General features: G+C 49.8%; 1 protein-coding gene across 2 annotated transcripts in view; it reads right to left on the bottom strand.

Moving 5' to 3' along the window:
* The window catches only part of CHGA (chromogranin A), a 40,363-nt gene that overhangs the window by 3,159 nt on the left and 19,062 nt on the right, over positions 1–18,142 (bottom strand). Inside the window, exons 4-8 of one of the 2 annotated variants that reach the window (XM_082275447.1) lie at positions 17,830–17,923; positions 14,820–14,888; positions 9,077–9,175; positions 5,969–6,355; positions 3,616–4,057 (exon numbers count right to left, since the gene is read on the bottom strand). In XM_082275447.1, the coding sequence (XP_082131573.1) occupies positions 3,651–4,057; positions 5,969–6,355; positions 9,077–9,175; positions 14,820–14,888; positions 17,830–17,923 (1,056 nt within the window). In that variant the 3' untranslated portion in view covers positions 3,616–3,650. The remainder of the gene's footprint in view (positions 1–3,615; positions 4,058–5,968; positions 6,356–9,076; positions 9,176–14,819; positions 14,889–17,829; positions 17,924–18,142) is intronic. The other variant, XM_082275446.1, reaches the window with a different exon arrangement.

Here is an 18,142-nt window from a genome sequence, read left to right as displayed (position 1 = left end):
TGTATTTTTTGTGCTATAAACAAAAAAAAAAGCCAACATAATTCAGAAATAAATATATATTTTTTACTTTCTGCTATAAAACATATCCAATAAAATATATATATATATATATATATATATATATATATATAAAAACCACATTTCTTTAAAAATTTACGCCAAAATCTATTCTGCTACATGTTTTTGGTTAAAAAAAGATGGCCTCCTGAGAAAAGGACAATTTAGATACAATACAGTACAATATATAATACAATAGATACAATAAAATAATTTAGATACAATTTATAATACATGGTCAGTGTGGAGATATTTTGAAAACTCTTCAGAATTCGTAACATTTGTTTTGTAAGTGCACTTTTCTTCTTTTTTTGTGTAATTTGTAAGGCTGACTGAAGAGGCAAAAGGGAAGAATTCCATTACTATAACTTTATTGAGGTTCTTTTCTATGCCTTAAATTCGATTTTTATTTTTTTCCTTATAAATTAGGATTTATCAACCTTTAATAGTCAGATATGTTACTTTTTATGATTGTTTGTCTTAGTAAGTCTAAATATTGCAGCAATGAATTTATCATTTATTCTTGAAGAGTGTATTAACATTAAGATTATATATGTTAGGATATGATTGTATATTACCATTTAGGTACATTGTTTATATGTTCGTGTAATCATTTCTTACTTTTTTTCTTTTAAAACAATAAACCCAGATTAAAAATCCCTGATCGCCGCCTTTACTAGTAAAAAAATTAAATTAAAAAATTTGATAAAAATATCCGTTTGCAGACGCTATAACTTTTGCGCAAACCAATCAATATACACTTATTGGGATTTTTTTTTACCAAAAATATGTAGCAGAATACAAATTGGCCTAAAATGATGAAAATGTGATTTTTACATTTTTTTTATTGAGAATATTATAAAGCAAAAATTTTTATTTATTTATTTTTTTCAGACTGCAAATAGCGCAAAAAATAAAAATCGCACAGGTGAACAAATACCACCAAAAGAAAAATAGGACATTAATTTTATGCAGTGCCGAACCGCAAAAAATGGCCTGGTCATTAAGGGGACAAAACCTTCTGAGGCTGAAGTGGTTAAAACAATAAACGTAGAACTCCCTGATTGCCACCGTCGGGGGGGGGGGGGATGTGAAAGGGGAGCAGTGCTCTGGGGGGGAGGGTAAAGCGAAGAAGGGCAAGTGCTGGTGGGGAGGTAGATTTGTAAAGGGGGACTGCTGTGTGTGTGTTGGGGGTTTATTTGAAGGGGGTGGCTGATGTGAAGGGAGCAAAGCACATTATTGTGGCGGAAAGGGGGGGGGGTGATGTGAAAGGGGAGCAGTGCTCTGGAGGGAAGGTACAGTAAAGAAGGGCAAGTGCTGGTGGGGAGGTAGATTTGTAGGGGGGCAGTGCTGTATGAGGTGGGGGGAGTGATAAAAAGGGGGGCAGTGCTGGGGAAAGGAGATGTAAAGGGGAGCAGTGCTGTGGGCAAGGGGGGGATGTGAAGAGGGCAGTGCTGTCGGGGAGAGATGTGATGTAAATGGAGGCACTGGTGGTGGAAGGAAAATAAAGGGGAGCAGTGCTCTGGAGGGAGAGTTAGGTGAAGAAGGGCAAGTGCTGGTGGGGAGGTATATTTGTAGAGGGGGAATGCTGTGTGTGTGTTGGGGGTTTATTTGAAGGGGGTGGCAGATGCGAAGGGAGCAAAGCAAATTATTGTGGGGGGAGGGGGGAGTGATATGAAAGGGGAGCAGTGCTCTGGAGGGGAGGGTACAGTAAAGAAGGGTAAGTGCTGTTGGGAAGGTAGATTTGTAGGGAGGCAGTGATGTAGTGGGGAGATATGAAGGGGGGCAGTGCTGGGGGAAGGAGATATAAAGGGGAGCAGTGCTCTGGAGGGATACAGTAAAGAAGCACAAGTGCTGGTGGGGAGGTAGGTAGATTTGTATGGAGGAAGTGCTGTATGAGGGGGGGGGGGGGAGTGATGTGGTGGGGAGATATAAAGGGGGGGAGTGCTGGGGAAAGGATATGTAAAGGGGAGCAGTGCTGTGGGCAAGGGGGGGATGTGAAGAGGGCAGTGCTGTCGGGGAGAGATGTGATGTAAATGGAGGCACTGGTGGTGGAAGGAAAATAAAGGGGAGCAGTGCTCTGGAGGGAGAGTTAGGTGAAGAAGGGCAAGTGCTGGTGGGGAGGTATATTTGTAGGGGGGGTGCTGTGTGTGTTTGGGGTTTATTTGAAGGGGGTGGCAAATGCGAAGGGAGCAAAGCAAATTATTGTGGCGGAAGGGTGGGCGAGGGGGGGGGGGTGATATGAAAGGGGAGCAGTGCTCTGGAGGGAGGGTACAGTAAAGAAGGGCAAGTGCTGGTGGGGAGGTAGGTAGATTTGTAGGGGGGAAGTGCTGTATGAGGGGGGGGGGGGTGATGTAAAGAGGGCAGTTATGTGGTGGGGAGATATAAAGGGGGGGGGAGTGCTGGGGGAAGGAGATGTAAAGGGAGCAGTGCTGTGGGCAAGGGGGGGGGGGGATGTGAAGAGGGCAGTGCTGTCGGGGGGAGATGTGATGTAAAGGGAGGCACTGCTGGTATAAGGGATACAAAGGGGGTTGTGCTGTGGGGGGGGGGTGATTTGAAGCGGGCCAGTGCTGGGTTAGGGGGAGATGTGATGTCAAGGGGGGCACTGGTGGTGGAAGGAATATAATGGGGGGCAGTGCTGTGGTGGGGGGGTGATTTGAAGCGGGCCAGTGCTGGGTTAGGGGGAGATGTGATGTAAAGGGGGGCACTGGTGGTGGAAGGGATATAATGGGGGGCAGTGCTGTGGGGGGGGGGGGGTGATTTGAAGCGGGCCAGTGCTGGGGTAGGGGGAGATGTGATGTAAAGGGGGGCACTGGTGGTGGAAGGGATATAATGGGGGGCAGTGCTGTGGGGGGGTGATTTGAAGCGGGGCAGTGCTAGGGTAGGGGTAGATGTGATGTAAAGGGGGGCACTGGTGGTGGAAGCGATATAATGGGGGGCAGTGCTGTGGGGGGGGGGGTAATTTGAAGAGAGCCAGTGCTGGGGTAGGGGGAGATGTGATGTAAAGGGGAGCACTGGTGGTGGAAGGGATATAAAGGGGGGCAGTGCTGTAGGAAGGGGGGGGGTGATTTGAAGCCGGCCAGTGCTGGGGTAGGGGGAGATGTGATGTAAAGATGGGGCAAGTGCTGTAGGGAGGGGGTTATGTAAAGGGGGGGTAGTACTTTGGGGGGAGGGGGGGTTTAATGTGAAGGGGCAGCGGGCTATAATGTTAGGTGGGTGACTGAGGACATTGATGTGAGAATGAGGATTGTGAGACATTGCAACAACATGCGATTTGGACCTCTGCTGGAAGAAAATGTTACTGATGGGACCTCCATGAATTTTAGGGGAAATCCCCCAGCATTCAATGTGGTGCTCCTTCAATTCTGAACCTCTTATGGTTGGCAGCCAAGGCTCAGCTCAGAGCAATGGTCTGTACAGGAAATGTAACCATGACAATATGGAAGAGAAAGTATGTAAAAAGTTGCATTATGATCAGATCTCCATCATGATAGGATGGCAGTGTGGTGGTGGCGGTGGTGGTGATGTATAGAGGTGTCATGGTTTTGGACAACGTACCATTGTGTAGCGGACAATGGCACGATCTGCTGCTTTTACTGTGACCTTTCTGACGTTCTAACACCAACCTCGGTCTTCCTGTTGGCACTGCCCTCTTCCTCCTTCCTCTCTTCTGGCCTTTTGGACATCTGAGGCTCCATGTCCCCTCTGGAGGTTTGCTGCTGCTGTCTGTCTTCATGCTCCTCGCTGGCCGGCTCGTATTTTTGGTCTTTAGTGGGAATTTTCATGGACCGGTCTGGGTCCTCCTCACTGGTATCGCGCTTGGCGCACCTCTTGGCTCGCAGCTCCTTGGCCAGCTCATCCATTTTGTTCCATCGTTTGGAATCCTCAAGGTCTTTGCTGGTTTCCTCATCAGAACAGTCGGCCGTCTCACTTTCCTGTTGTTTGCTTTCCTTGCTGCTCTCAACTTCGGATCTGGTCTCTTCAGGAATCCTCATCGAATCTAGAAGACACAAAATAATGGACATTATTAATGGATTCGCCTCTTCTGAAATACTCTGCTCTGCTGGAGGACTCTGCTCCTTCCTCTATCTGACTCTCCTCTCCTGAAATACTCTTCATTGTAGGAGGACTCTGCTCCTTCCTCTATAACTCTCCTCTCCTGAAATACTCTGCACTGCCAGAGGACTCTGCTCCTTCTTTACCCAACTCTCCTCTTCTGAAATACTCTTCATTGCAGGAGGACTCTGCTCCTTCCATTATCTAATTCTCCTCTCCTGAAATACTCTGCTCTGCTGTAGGACTCTGCTCCTTCCTCTATCTGACTCTCCTCTCCTGAAATAATCTGCTCTGCTGGAGGACTCTACTCCTTCCTCTATAACTCTCATCTCCTGAAATAATCTGCACTGCTGTAGGACTCTGCTCCTTCCTCTATCTCACTCTCCTCTCCTGAAATACTCTGCTCTGCTGGAGGACTATGTTCCTTCCTCTATCTAACTTTCTTCTTCAGAAATACTCTGCACTGTTGGAGGACTCTGTTCCTTCCTTTAGTCAACTCTCCTCTCCGGAAATACTCTTAATTTCGGGAGGACTCCGCTCCTTCCTCTGTCTAATTCTCCTCTCCAGAAATACTCTGCACTGCTGGGGGACTCTGCTCATTCCTCTATCTAACTCTCCTCTCCTGAAATACTCTGCACTGCTGGAGGACTCTGCTCCTTTCTTTCCCCAACTTCTCCCCTCCTGAAATACTCTTCATTGTAGGAGGACTCTGTTCCTTCCTCTATAACTCTCCTCTCTTGAAATACTCTGCACTGCCGGAGGACTCTGCTCTTTCCTCTATCTAACTCTCCTCTCCTGAAATACTCTGCTCCTTCCTCTATCTAACTCTCTGCTCCAGAAATAGTCTGCACTGTTGGAGGACTCTGCTCCTTTCTTTACCCAACTCTCCTCTCCTGAAATACTCTTCAATGGAGGACTCAGCTCCTTCTTTTATCTAACTCTCCTCTCCAGAAATACTCTGCACTGCTGGGGGACTCTGCTCCTTCCTCTATCTAGCTCACCTCTCCTGAAATACTCTGCACTGCTGGAGGACTCTGCCCTGGGAACTGTCCTATCATGTAAGGTGTGGGGACGCTGCAATGAGATTGGGAGGAGGGGATGTGTGTTGGAAGGGGTAATCTGAGGGGAGGAAGGGATTAAGAATTGCTCTATGAGGGAAAATTTGGGGGGGCGTGTTAAGAGCAGTGCCAGGACAAGATGCCAAAAGACATCCCCTTCCCCCCCATTCATGATGTGCAATTTTAGAGGGTCCTACACTCAGTTAACCATCGATTTAGGGGGAGTTTGTGTTGGGAGGGAAGATGGGGGAAGAAGATTTGTGGGGGGGGGGGGGGGTTTGGAGTGGGGGGGGGGGGTTGATGTGTACTTGGAGGGGAAATATTAGGTGTAGTGGGTGATTTATTTTTATTTTTTTTTTGGGGGGGGGACATTTGTGTTGGGGAGCTTTGGGGGATGGGGGGGGGCAAATATTTCTGCTGGGGGGGGGATTTTGAGTGGGGAGGGTGATGTGTACTTAGAAGGGAAATTTTAGGGGTAGAGGATTTGTGCTAGGAGGAGTGATTTTTTTTTTTGGGGGGGGGGTTGTGCTGGGGAGATTTGGGGGATGGGAGGGCAAAGATTTGCACTTGGAGGGGGAATTTTAGCAGGGGTGAGAATTTGTACTGGGAGGAGGGGGAATTTATGCTTTGGGGGGTTAGCACGCAGATTATTGCTCAGTGTTTTAGTGGGGGGTGCAGGTTGGCATGTTCACCATGGGCTCTAGATAACTTTTGTCCTGGCACTGCCCAAATTTAAACACTTATAATATCATGAAATGATGCAGCGACATCTTTATATGTATGCAGCCAGAACGTACTGTCCTCCCGCTGCGTTTCGTCCTCCCCGTTCTCCGTCTCATTGCTCTCTTGCTTTAGGTCTTCTTTGCCGTGATCTCCGATCTCCTCATCTTCAGGATCCTTCTTGGACATGGCCGCCTCCTTCTCCTTGGACGCTCCATCACTGACGTCTTCCTGATTGTCCTTGGGAAGCTCCATGTCGTTGATCTCATCGGTGATATGATTGTCGATCTCCTCCTCTTCCTCTGGGGTCTCCTCTCTCTTGTTGATCTCGTTACTCTCCAGCTCCTCGCCGCTGTCACCTTCCTGAGAGCGCTCCGAGCTCGCCTTCCACTCTTCCTCTGGCTGCCTCTTGGCCTCCTCGCTTTCCGAGAATTTACCGTGAAGACGAAACTCGTCTGATTTTTCTGCAGAGAGAAGGAAAAGAATTGGTTTACAGGTCAGAAATCTGGGGCGCTCTCTCGGGGAGACGGCTCTCTGATGCTGCATTCTAATGACTTCCTCTGCCGTGCCTCAATATCTGACCTGATTACTGAGGCTTGGAAGATCTATCGGTGCTCGCTGTATGTTTTATTGGAAGAACCACATGAACTTGAATGGAGGAAAAAACATCTCATAGTAAAAGAAAATGCCATAAATAATATATCCAGTCTTCTGTATGTGGATATTGTATGTTCTAATTTATATTTCCCCTTCTCACCACCCCCTGCACCCCCTTCCCCTTCTCACCATCCCCTGCACCCCCTTCCTCTTCTCACCATCCCCTGCACCCCTTCCTCTTCTCACCATCCCCTGCACCCCTTCCCACCATCCCCTGCACCTCCTTCCCCTTCTCACCATCCCCTGCACCCCCTTCCCCTTCTCACCATCCCCTGCACCTCCTTCCCCTTCTCACCATCCCCTGCACCCCCTTCCTCTTCTCACCATCCCCTGCACCCCCTTCCCCTTTTCACCATCCCCTGCACCCCCTTCCTCTTCTCACCATCCCCTGCACCCCCTTCCTCTTCTCACCATCCCCTGCACCCCTTCCCACCATCCCCTGCACCCCCTTCCCACCATCCCCTTTACCTCCTTCTCCTTCTCACCATCCCCTGTACCTCCTTCTCCTTCTCACCATCCCCTGTACCTCCTTCTCCTTCTCACCATCCCCTGCACCCCCTTCCCCTTCCCACCATCCCCTGTACCTCCTTCTCCTTCTCACCATCCCCTGTACCTCCTTCTCCTTCTCACCATCCCCTGCACCTCCTTCCCCTTCTCACCATCCCCTGCACCCCTTCCTCTTCTCACCATCCCCTGCACCCCTTCCCACCATCCCCTGCACCCCCTTCCCCTTCCCACCATCCCCTGCACCTCCTTCTCCTTCTCACCATCCCCTGCACCTTCTTCCCCTTTTCACCATCCCCTGCACCTCCTTCCCCTTCTCACCACCCCTGCACCTCCTTCCTCTTATCACCATCCCCTGCACCCCCTTCCTACCATTCCCAGCACCCCCTTCTCATCATCCACTGCACCCCATTCCTCTTCTCACCTTTCCCTGCACCCCCTTCCCCTTCTCACCATCTCCTGCACCCCCTTCCCCTCTCACCATCCCCTGCACCCCCTTCCCCTTCTCACCATCCCCTGCACCTCCTTCCCCTTCTCACCATCCCCTGCACCCCCTTCCTCTTCTCACCATCCCCTGCACCCCCTTCCCCTTTTCACCATCCCCTGCACCCCCTTCCTCTTCTCACCATCCCCTGCACCCCCTTCCTCTTCTCACCATCCCCTGCACCCCTTCCCACCATCCCCTGCACCCCCTTCCCACCATCCCCTTTACCTCCTTCTCCTTCTCACCATCCCCTGTACCTCCTTCTCCTTCTCACCATCCCCTGTACCTCCTTCTCCTTCTCACCATCCCCTGTACCTCCTTCTCCTTCTCACCATCCCCTGCACCCCCTTCCCCTTCCCACCATCCCCTGTACCTCCTTCTCCTTCTCACCATCCCCTGTACCTCCTTCTCCTTCTCACCATCCCCTGCACCTCCTTCCCCTTCTCACCATCCCCTGCACCCCTTCCTCTTCTCACCATCCCCTGCACCCCTTCCCACCATCCCCTGCACCCCCTTCCCCTTCCCACCATCCCCTGCACCTCCTTCTCCTTCTCACCATCCCCTGCACCTCCTTCCCCTTTTCACCATCCCCTGCACCTCCTTCCCCTTCTCACCACCCCTGCACCTCCTTCCTCTTATCACCATCCCCTGCACCCCCTTCCTACCATTCCCAGCACCCCCTTCTCATCATCCACTGCACCCCATTCCTCTTCTCACCTTTCCCTGCACCCCCTTCCCCTTCTCACCATCTCCTGCACCCCCTTCCCCTCTCACCATCCCCTGTAATCCATTCCCCTTCTCGCCACACTTGTGACTGGGCCCTGGCATTCCACCACCGTGGGGAGGCCCTAAGATGGCAGGAAGGGGGCCCACTGCAGAACTTGTGAAAGGGTCCCTCTGCGGGACCGTAATAAAGGGCCCCCGTAACAAGAGTAAAGGGCCCCAGGATCAGTTGAAGGGCCCAAGGCTTGAAGGGAAAGTGGTGGCCAGGGGTCAGGGGGGCCCTTCATGGTTTCTTGCACCGGGGCTCTGAAGGTTCTAGTTATGCCTCTGCATCACAGAAACCTGACATTTTTAACAGGAGTGTGTAGACTTTTTATATCCACTGTATATGCAACAGTGACCTGGGGCACTCGGTGGCAGGCCGGGGGCACTCAGTGGCAGGCCTGGGGCACTCGGTGGCAGGCCTGGGGCACTCGGTGGCAGACTTGGGGCACTCGGTGGCAGACTTGGGGCACTCGGTGGCAGACTTGGGGCACTCGGTGGCAGGCAATGGGGCATTCCGTAGCAGCCCTGGGACACAATTCCTGGGTGCCATACAACAACTCCCATTAGACACTTTGTATCACTATGATTAGATGGAAGATATCACATTTTAGCTGAACCGGAGAAAACCCAATCCAATCATATAAGAGATTGTCGCGGTGAGCGGTGGCATTAGCGGTAAACCTCTGTGGGGTATCATATAAATGGAGGAGCACAGAACACCAAGGTCATCGGATAAAGGGAGATGGGATTTCAGAGTCACAGTGACACGAACCGGAGACGGGCGCTTTGTCATCCTGCTTCTCAAGGACGCCGGAAAGCTCTTCCTCATAGCCGCGATTCTTCTTCGCTTTCTGCAGCCTCTCCATGGCCCCTGCGGACAGCAAAATGAAAGGTATGTAAATAATCAAACTGCGATCAACTTATATAACCATCCTAAGGGAGTCTCACTCCAACTGCTGCACTCATTATTTTCTTTACATTAGAGATATTACTACAGGAGGGAATGAGGTGATACCTTGACTGTGTAATATATTAACCACTTCTGTACCGGAAGGATTTACCCCCTTAATGACCAGGCCATATTTTGAGATTCGGCACTGCAGTACTTTAACTGACAATTGCGCGGTTGTGCGACGCTGTACCTAAATAAAATGGATGTCCTTTTTTCCCACAAATAGAGCTTTCTTTTGGTGGTATTTGATCACCTCTGCGATTTTTTTTTTTGATTTTTTTTTTGCGCTATAAACAAAAAAAAGAGCGAAAATTCTGGAAAAAAAAAAACAATATTTTTCACTTTTTGCTATATAACATTCCCAATAAAAAAAAAAATTAAATATCAATTTTTTTTTTTTTTATCATTTTAGGCCATTTTAGGTATTCTGCTACATATTTTTGGTAAAAAAGAAAAAATCCCAATAAGTGTATTTTGATTGGGTTTGCGCAAAAGTTATTGCGTCTACAAACTAGGGGAAAGATTTGTCATTTTTATTTCACTAGTAATGGCGGCGATCTGTAATTTTTTTTTTTTGCAGGACTGCGACATTGCGGCGGACAGATCGGACCCCTAACTGACATTTTTGACACTTTTGGAGGGACCAGTGACATTACTACAGTAATCAGTGCTAAACAATATGCACTGTTACTGTAATAATGACACTGGCATGGAAGGGGTTAACTTAAGGGGTGATGAAAGGGTTAAATATATGCCTAGGGGGTGCTTACTAACTGTGGGGGGGGGCTTGTAAAATCAATACAGAGACCTGTGATCCTAAATAGGAGGAACACGGGGGCTCTGTGTTGATAGCTGAGAGAACAACGGTCTGCTGTGTTTACAACTGCAGACCGCAGTTCTCTCTTCATGGGGAGCGATTGTGGGTGCCCGGCGGAAATCACAGCCACCGGCCCCATAAATCAGCATCCCCACTGGTGAGTGCCAGGAGCCCCCAGGATCTCTCCCGTTAACCGCACTGTGTAGGCTCTGCGGCACTGTGTAGGCTCTGCGACTGCGGCTCTGTGTAGGCTCTGCAGCACTGTGTAAGTTGTGCGGCACTGTGTAGGCACTGTGTAAGCTCTGCAGTACTGTGTAGGCTCTGCAGCACTGTGTAGGTTTTGCGGCACTGTGTAGGCTCTGCAGCACTGTGTAGGCTCTGTGTAAGCTCTGCAGTACTGTGTAGGCTCTGCCTAAGCTCTGCAGTACTGTGTAGGCTCTGCAGCACTGTGTAGGTTCTGCAGCACTGTGTAGGTTTTGCGGCACTGTGTAGGCTCTGCAGCACTGTGTAGGCTCTGTGTAAGCTCTGCAGTACTGTGTAGGCTCTGTGTAAGCTCTGCAGTACTGTGTAGGCTCTGCAGCACTGTGTAGGTTCTGCAGCACTGTGTAGGCTCTGTGGCACTACATAAGCTCTGCAGCTCTGTGGCACTCTGCAGGCTCTGCGGCACTGTTTAGGTTCTGCGGCACTGTGTAGGCTCTGCAGCTCTGCGGCTCTGTGTAGGCTCTGCCTGGCATTGATGGGGCGCTCTGTTTCTGACTCTCCAGCCATTAAATCTCCATCAGCAGATTGTGTCTCTGCTCCTCCCACAAAGCCGCGGTAAAGGTTGTGACTCTGTAATTACAGACACTCCTCGTTTAACGTCCTGACTCCTAACTGTTTAAAGCGGAGTTCCAGCCATTTACTCACCTGTCCAACGGTCCAGCGATGCGGCCGCCGGAAGCCTCGATCCTCTCCCTCGGCCCCGGCATCACTGCTGTGGGCACCCGGCTGTTACAGTTTGCGGCTTCACAGCCGGGTACCCACTGCGCATGCGCGAGTCGCGCTGCGCGCCGTGATTGGCCGGCAATCTTCTGGGACCTCTGACATGTCCCAGAAGATTGCAGGGAGGGAGGGGGAGAGGAGAACTTCCGCTCAGGGCGCCGCGGCGCTCCGAGCGGAAGTGGGAGCGGGTACCTGTCAAAACTAGGTGGTACCCGCTCCCCCCCCCAAAAAATGACATGCCAAATGTGGCATGTCGGGGGGTCAGGACTCCCTAAAGCGGAAGTTCCACTTTTGGGTGGAACTCCGCTTTAACGACAGCTCAGACTACCAGCTTTTTGGGCACTTTACATCATTGTATTGTACAGTTTAGGATTTTTGTTTATATTTTTGTTTTCTGTACTTATCCAAATTAAAACAATGTTATTGAGTTGGAGTTTTGTGTTCAGACCTTTTTTTTTTTTTTTCTTCAGAATACAGTACAGTAGTTAGGAATGCTTAAAATATTGGTTACTTGTGGCTCCTCGTTTAACAACCTGGTCGCTGGACCGGAACCCTCTTTGCTGGACCGGAAACCTGGTCGCTGGACCGGAACCTGGTCGCTGGACCGGATCCTGGTCGCTGGGCCGGAATCCTGGTCGCTGGACCGGATCCCTGGTCGCTGGAACGGAACCTGGTCGCTGGAACGGAACCCTCTTAGCTGGACCGGAACCCTCTTTTCTGGACCGGGAACCTGGTCGCTGGTCGCTGGAACGGAACCTGGTCGCTTTAACGGAACCCTCTTAGCTGGACCAGAACCCTCTTTTCTGGACCAGGAACCTGGTCGCTGGGCCGGAATCCTGGTCGCTGGACCGGATCCCTGGTCGCTGGAACAGAACGGAACCTGGTCGCTGGGCCGGAATCCTGGTCGCTGGACCGGATCCCTGGTCGCTGGAACGGAACCTGGTCGCTGGAACGGAACCTGGTCGCTGGAACGGAACCTGGTCGCTGGAAAGGAACCTGGTCGCTGGAACAGAACCTGGTTTCTGGACCGGAACATGGTCGCTGGAACAGAACCTGGTCGCTGGAACAGAAACTGGTCACTGGAACAGAACCTGGTCGCTGGACTGGATCCTGGTCGCTGGAACAGAACCTGGTCGCTGGAACAGAACCTGGTTGCTGGACAGGAACCTGGTCGCTGGAACGAAACCTGGTCGCTGGAACGGAACCTGGTCGCTGGAACGGAACCTGGTTGCTGGAACAGAACCTGGCCGCTGGAACAAATCCTGGTCGCTGGAAAAGAACCTGGTCGCTAGACCGGATCCTGGTCGCTGGAACAGAACCTGGTCGCTGGACCGGATCCCTGGTCGCTGACCAGAACCTGGTCACTGGAACGCGTTAAGTGAGGAGAGCCTGTATTTGTTTGTTTGTTCTGCCTTAAGGAGAATCCACTGGGAAGTGCGACGCCATCAAGTGGTGAAGAGAGCGGCTGCCGCCCTTATGACAGGTGCACTGTGATTTTGGTAGCAGGTGGGGGTAGGGAGAATTGGGCAATACTCAGTTGGAGGTGGAGTATAAGGCCAGGAACAGCCAATGAAATGGTGGCTTTGGTGGCATTTTCTGCTGTGTCTATTATTATCTCCTGCGTCTCTATGACGATCGCCGTTGTCTGAGCCCCTGGGATTGGGACTCCCCGGGATCAGAGGGAGGAATAAATGCCGCAAATAATCGCAGAGTCTCTGCAGAGCGCAGCACCAGCAAATGTTACCAAACAATGGAAGCTGAATATTTTGGCTACAAATGTAGCGAATATAAATGAGCATCATCTGTATTTTTATTAGCTCCTCTGTATTTCTCTACACAGCAGTCTCGAAGAGGAGGGGGGGGGGGGTGAGAACTCGGAGTTTGGTGATGGGGGGCTGGTTGCCTCCTAATAACATCACAGCACCTTGTCTCAGATCTTCTTTCAAGAGAGTTGTATGGAAGAACATACTTTCAGCATCCCTTTAGACATGCATGTTCCTCCCTGCTACAGATTTTAGCCGTGCAATCTACTGATCAGTTGCTTGATTTGCAATCAGCTAAAGAATTCAAGCAATTGATCAGCAGATTGTACAATTAAACAAATCAAGTAACTGATCAGCAGATTGCACAGCTAAAGAAATCAAGCAATTGATCAGCAGATTGCACAGCTAAAGAAATCAAGCAATTGATCAGCAGATTGCACAGCTAAAGAAAACCAAAAACCGATCAGCAGATTGCACAGTTAAATAAATCAGGCAAATGATCAGTAGATTGCACATCTAAGGACATCAGGCAACTGATCAGCAAAATTTCATAGCTAAAGAAATCAAGCAACTGACCAGCAGATTGCACAGCTAAAGAAATCCAAACACCGATCAGCAGATTGCACAGTTCACAGGTAAATAAATCAGGCAAATGATCAGTAGATTGCACATCTAAGGAAATCAGGCAACTGATCAGCAAAATCGCATAGCTAAAGAAATCAGGCAACTGATCAGTAGATTGCACAGCTAAAGAAATCAAGCAACTGATCAGCAGATTGCACAGCCAAAGAAATCCAAAAACTGATCAGCGGATTGCACATCTAAAGAAATCAAGCAACTGATCAGCAGATTGCCCAGCCAACGAAATCAGGCAAATGATCAGCACATTGCATAGCTAAAAAAATCAAGCAACTGATCAGCACATTGCACAGCTAAAGAAATCCAAAAACCGATCAGCAGATTGCACAGCTAAAGAAATCAGGCAACTGATCAGCACATTGCACAGCCGTATCACCCAAGCATCATGCATGACTAAAGGGATGCCAGGAATGTGTTGTTTCATATAACTCAGGAATAGGATGATTGCCGGCACACGCAATGCTTCAATATTGCCCTACAAAGTGAGCGATTTTCAGCTGTTCGTTTTGGATGAGATGATGAAGTAGTTATAGGGGGCGGGGCTGACATGAAGTAGTTATAGGGGGTGACGTTAGGCGGGGGTGACATTTCCTGGGGAGAGTGCTGCACCTGGCTCCCCTCATTGCTGCTCACATGATGGAAAGCCTCGGTCCTTGATAAAGGAACAGAGTTCTAGCAGATGTAAACCCCAAACTGGGTGACACCAAGTCCCTCTTCTCATCAGTGCGATGTTAGACATTGCATGCGATTCGGAGCGCACTGCTCTGCAAATTGCATGCGATGTCTGTGCGATGCGAGGTCAGCCATACAGAATGTATGGCTGAATTTGCATCGCATTCGGACCAAAGTCGCACAGGACCCATTTTTTTTTGGGTCCGCACCAGAATCGGATCGCATGGGTGTTCACACCTATGTGATCCGATTCCTGTCCGAGCTGACAGTTCACACTGCGATATGCAAACTGATCTGGGGGTGTCGTTAACTTTGTAATTCGCATATGGCAGTGTGAACTGCCTGCGATTTGAATGCAATGCGGGAACCCGCAGTGGATTCGCAGAGTTCCTGCATCGTGTGAACCGGCACTTAGTTTCCCGGAGCACTGCGTATAATAATAAACTTCCATGTTTTAGGGGGGGAAACAAAAATCCTCCTTTGTTGCATCTCAGTGCTGCGGATCTCCTTCCACCTCTTTGAAGTCACTTCACATCTATATGCGTTTTTTAGCATTGCTTGCACAGCATTGATTGGACCAGTTTCCTAATGGTGACAACACTGGACTGTGCCTGGGAAATGCGTGCCGGCATGTCCACTATGGATACATTTGTATCACAGCCTGGAGTACAGGAGGGTTCAATGTCATTACCTTGGGCAGCCAATTCCTGCAGCTCCTTCAGTAGATTCTGATGCCGGAGGATGGAGATAATCCTTTCATCTGCAATAAATAAAATCACAATCACTTTACAGGGCCAGCCCCACCCCAAGGTAACATTAGTGACGTACCAGTCAGGGGCGTAACTACAGGGGTTGCAGGGGTCGCAATTGCAACCGGGCCCCATGCTCCAGGGGACCTGTGTGGCTCCCCTGTACACCTGGATAGGAGGGGCGGCGGGGGCAGCATGTAGAGAAATCACTATCCTCCTTTTCCCTCCTGTAGCTGCAGGAGGAAAATGGAGGAGATTGGTTCCTCTGTATGCTGCCCCCGCCACTCCTCCTATCCAGTTCACTTGTGTTCTGCTGTCTCTGGACCCCTGTGTGCTCCCCCCCCCCCCCCCCACTGTGCTCCCCAGTGGCTTAACTAGAACCTTCAGGGCCCCGGTGCAAGAAACCATGAAGGGCCACCCTGACCCCTGGCCGGGCCCTTCCCTTCAAGCCTGGGGATCTTCCCACTGATTCTGGGGCCCTTTACTCTTGTTGTGGGGCCCTTTCACAAGTTCTGCAGTGGGCCCCCTTCCTGCCATCTTGGGGCCTCCCCATGGTGGTGGAATGTCAGGGCCCGGTCGCAAGTGTGACCTTTGCAATCCTGGAAGTTCACCCACTGGTGTCAGTTTTTATTTTTTGGTATTTTTAATTGTGTTATTTTTTATCATTTTGTTTCATTTTTTTTTTACAATGTCACTGACTATGACTCTGTCCATTCAGAAAAGGAAGGAGCTGGTAAATTAGCCTTGCTCTCTGGAAACAGTGGTCTCTCTGCAAAGGTCTGACATGACCTCCTCCCCCACAAAGTCAGAATTTGATCCCCCGCCAATCAGCAGGGAGCATGAGTATTGCTGATTAGAGAGAACTCAATTTCTGACTCCGCTGTGAGGGTTACATTTGGTTTTATTTAGAAAGCAGGCAGAGTCTGAGTAGTAAAGCCTGTCCCCTTCCAGCATGGTGCAGAGGAGGAGCCTTGCTCTCCGTGGAAGCAGCGGTCTCTCTGCAAAGGTCCAACACACCCCCTGATGAGTCAGACCTAGAGCTATCCAATCAGCAGGGTTCACAAGCTTTATTGGTTGCAGAGCTATAGATCTGCTTCAGCAGGGGGTGTGCTAGACCACAGGAGTGAGACCACTGCTTCCACACAGAGAGCAATAGTCCTCCTCTGCACCATGCTGGCAAGGGACAGGCTTTACTTCTCAGACTCTGCCTGCTTTCTAAATAAAACCAACTGTAACCCTCACTGCTGAGGATCATGCTCCTATTCCCTGCTGATTGGTGGGGGATCCAATTCTGACTCCACATGGGTGGGGTGGCATGTCGGACCTCTGCAGAGAGACCACTGCTTCCATACAGAGGTCAGCACTCCTCCTCTGCACCATGCTGGCAGGGGACAGGCTGCATGACTCAGACTCTGCCTGCTTTCTAAATAAAAAGCAACTGTAACCCTCACTGCTGAGTCAGAAGTAGAGCTATCCAATAAGCAAAGCTCATGATCCCTGCTGATTGGTGGGGGGTCCAATTCTGACTCCACATGGGTGGGGTGGCATGTCGGACCTCTGCAGAGAGACCACTGCTTCAGTACAGAGGTCAGCACTCCTTTTCTGCACCATGCTGGCAGGGGACAGGCCTTTCTACTCAGGCTGTGGCTGCTTTCTAACTGTAAGACTTTGCACAGCTTTTCTAGAATGGATTCAGCCAATTTAGTGTTCTGTTGGGCTTTAACCGCTTGCCGACTGCCGCAAGCACATATACTGCGGCGGTCAGCCCCGCCTGGGCAAAGTGACGTATCGGTACGTCACTCGCCCGCGAGCCAATAGGGGGCGAGCACGCGCCGCCAGAGGTGTGCTCCCGCCCCCGCTCACTGCCATCACTGCGCGAGTGACCGGCGGCCACTCGCGATCTCCCGCTGGAGAGGGAGAAAGGCAGGCGGCTAATGTAAACAAAGCCGTCTGTCATTCTCCCTGGTGTAACTGCAGAGATCATGCGATCCTGCTATGTAGGATCGTATGTCTCTGTGGTTACATCACTAGCCACGCCCCTTTACAGTTAGAAGCACGCCCCTAGGGACACACTTAACCCCTGGATCACCAATAAAGTTAACCCCTTCCCTGCCAGTGTCATTATTACATTTGTCATTTCAGAAATCACGCCCCCCCCCCCACAGTTAGAATCACTCCCCTTGGCTTACATTTAACCCCTTGATCACCTATACTGTTAACCCCTTCCCTGCCAGTGTCATTGGTACAGTAACAGTGCATATGTATAGCACTGATTACTGTAGTAATGTCACTGGTACCCCCAAAAGTGTCATAAATGTCAGTCAAGGGTCCGATCTGTCCGCCGCAATGTCGCAGTCCCGCAAAAAAAAAAAAAAATGCAGATCGCTGCCATTACTAGTTAAAAAAAAAACAATAAAAATGACATAAATTTTTCCCGTAGATAGTAAACGCAATAACTTTTGCGCAAACCAATCAAAATACGCTTATTGCGATTTTTTTTTCACCAAAAATATGTAGCAGAAAACAAATTAGCCTAAAATGTTAAAAAATTTTGATTTTTACAATTTTTTTTGGGGGGGAATTTCATATAAAATGAAAATGAAAAATATTGTTATTTTTTCAAAATTGTCGCTCTTTTTTTGCTTATAGCGTAAAAAGTAAAAATCGCACAGGTGATCAAATACCACCAAAAGAAAGCTCTGTTTGTGGGAAAAAAAGGACGTCAATTTCATTTGGGTACAGCGTCGCACGGCCGCGCAATTGTCCGTTAAGTCACGCAGTGCCGAATCGCAAAATAGGGCCCTGGTCTTTGAGCAGCCAAATCCTCCGGGGCTTAAGTGGTTTAAGGAGTCCGAATCCGAACTACATTGTGGGGTAAGGGGTATAAAAACAGACATTGTACTCATGCAGCTCTGGCTCTCTGTCTCTGAGCTGGGTCTCTGCTGCTCTCACCTCCTCGGAGAGTCTCCAGGCAGTCCTGAGTGATGGGGACCGGGTTGGGTTTAGACAGCGTGTCAGAAATCACTTCAACGATGCATTTCATCACCTGCCAGGAGGAAACGGAAGAGAATGAGTAGCTGGAATCATCGCAGGAGAGACCTGACTGCTAAAGAGAACCTGTCAAACAGCAAGGCACTTTCCTTCCTAACACATTACCCAGTCCATACCAGTATAGATCCTAAGACATTACCCAGTCCATACCAGTATAGATCCCAACACATTACCCAGTCCATACCAGTATAGATCCCAACACATTACCCAGTCC

This window comes from Pelophylax lessonae (genome assembly GCF_965119305.1).
Source record: "Pelophylax lessonae genome assembly, chromosome: 13".
Taxonomy (NCBI): Eukaryota; Metazoa; Chordata; class Amphibia; order Anura; family Ranidae; genus Pelophylax; species Pelophylax lessonae.
Note: the sequence above shows the minus strand (reverse complement) of the source record. Positions and strands in the feature narration are given on the sequence as shown.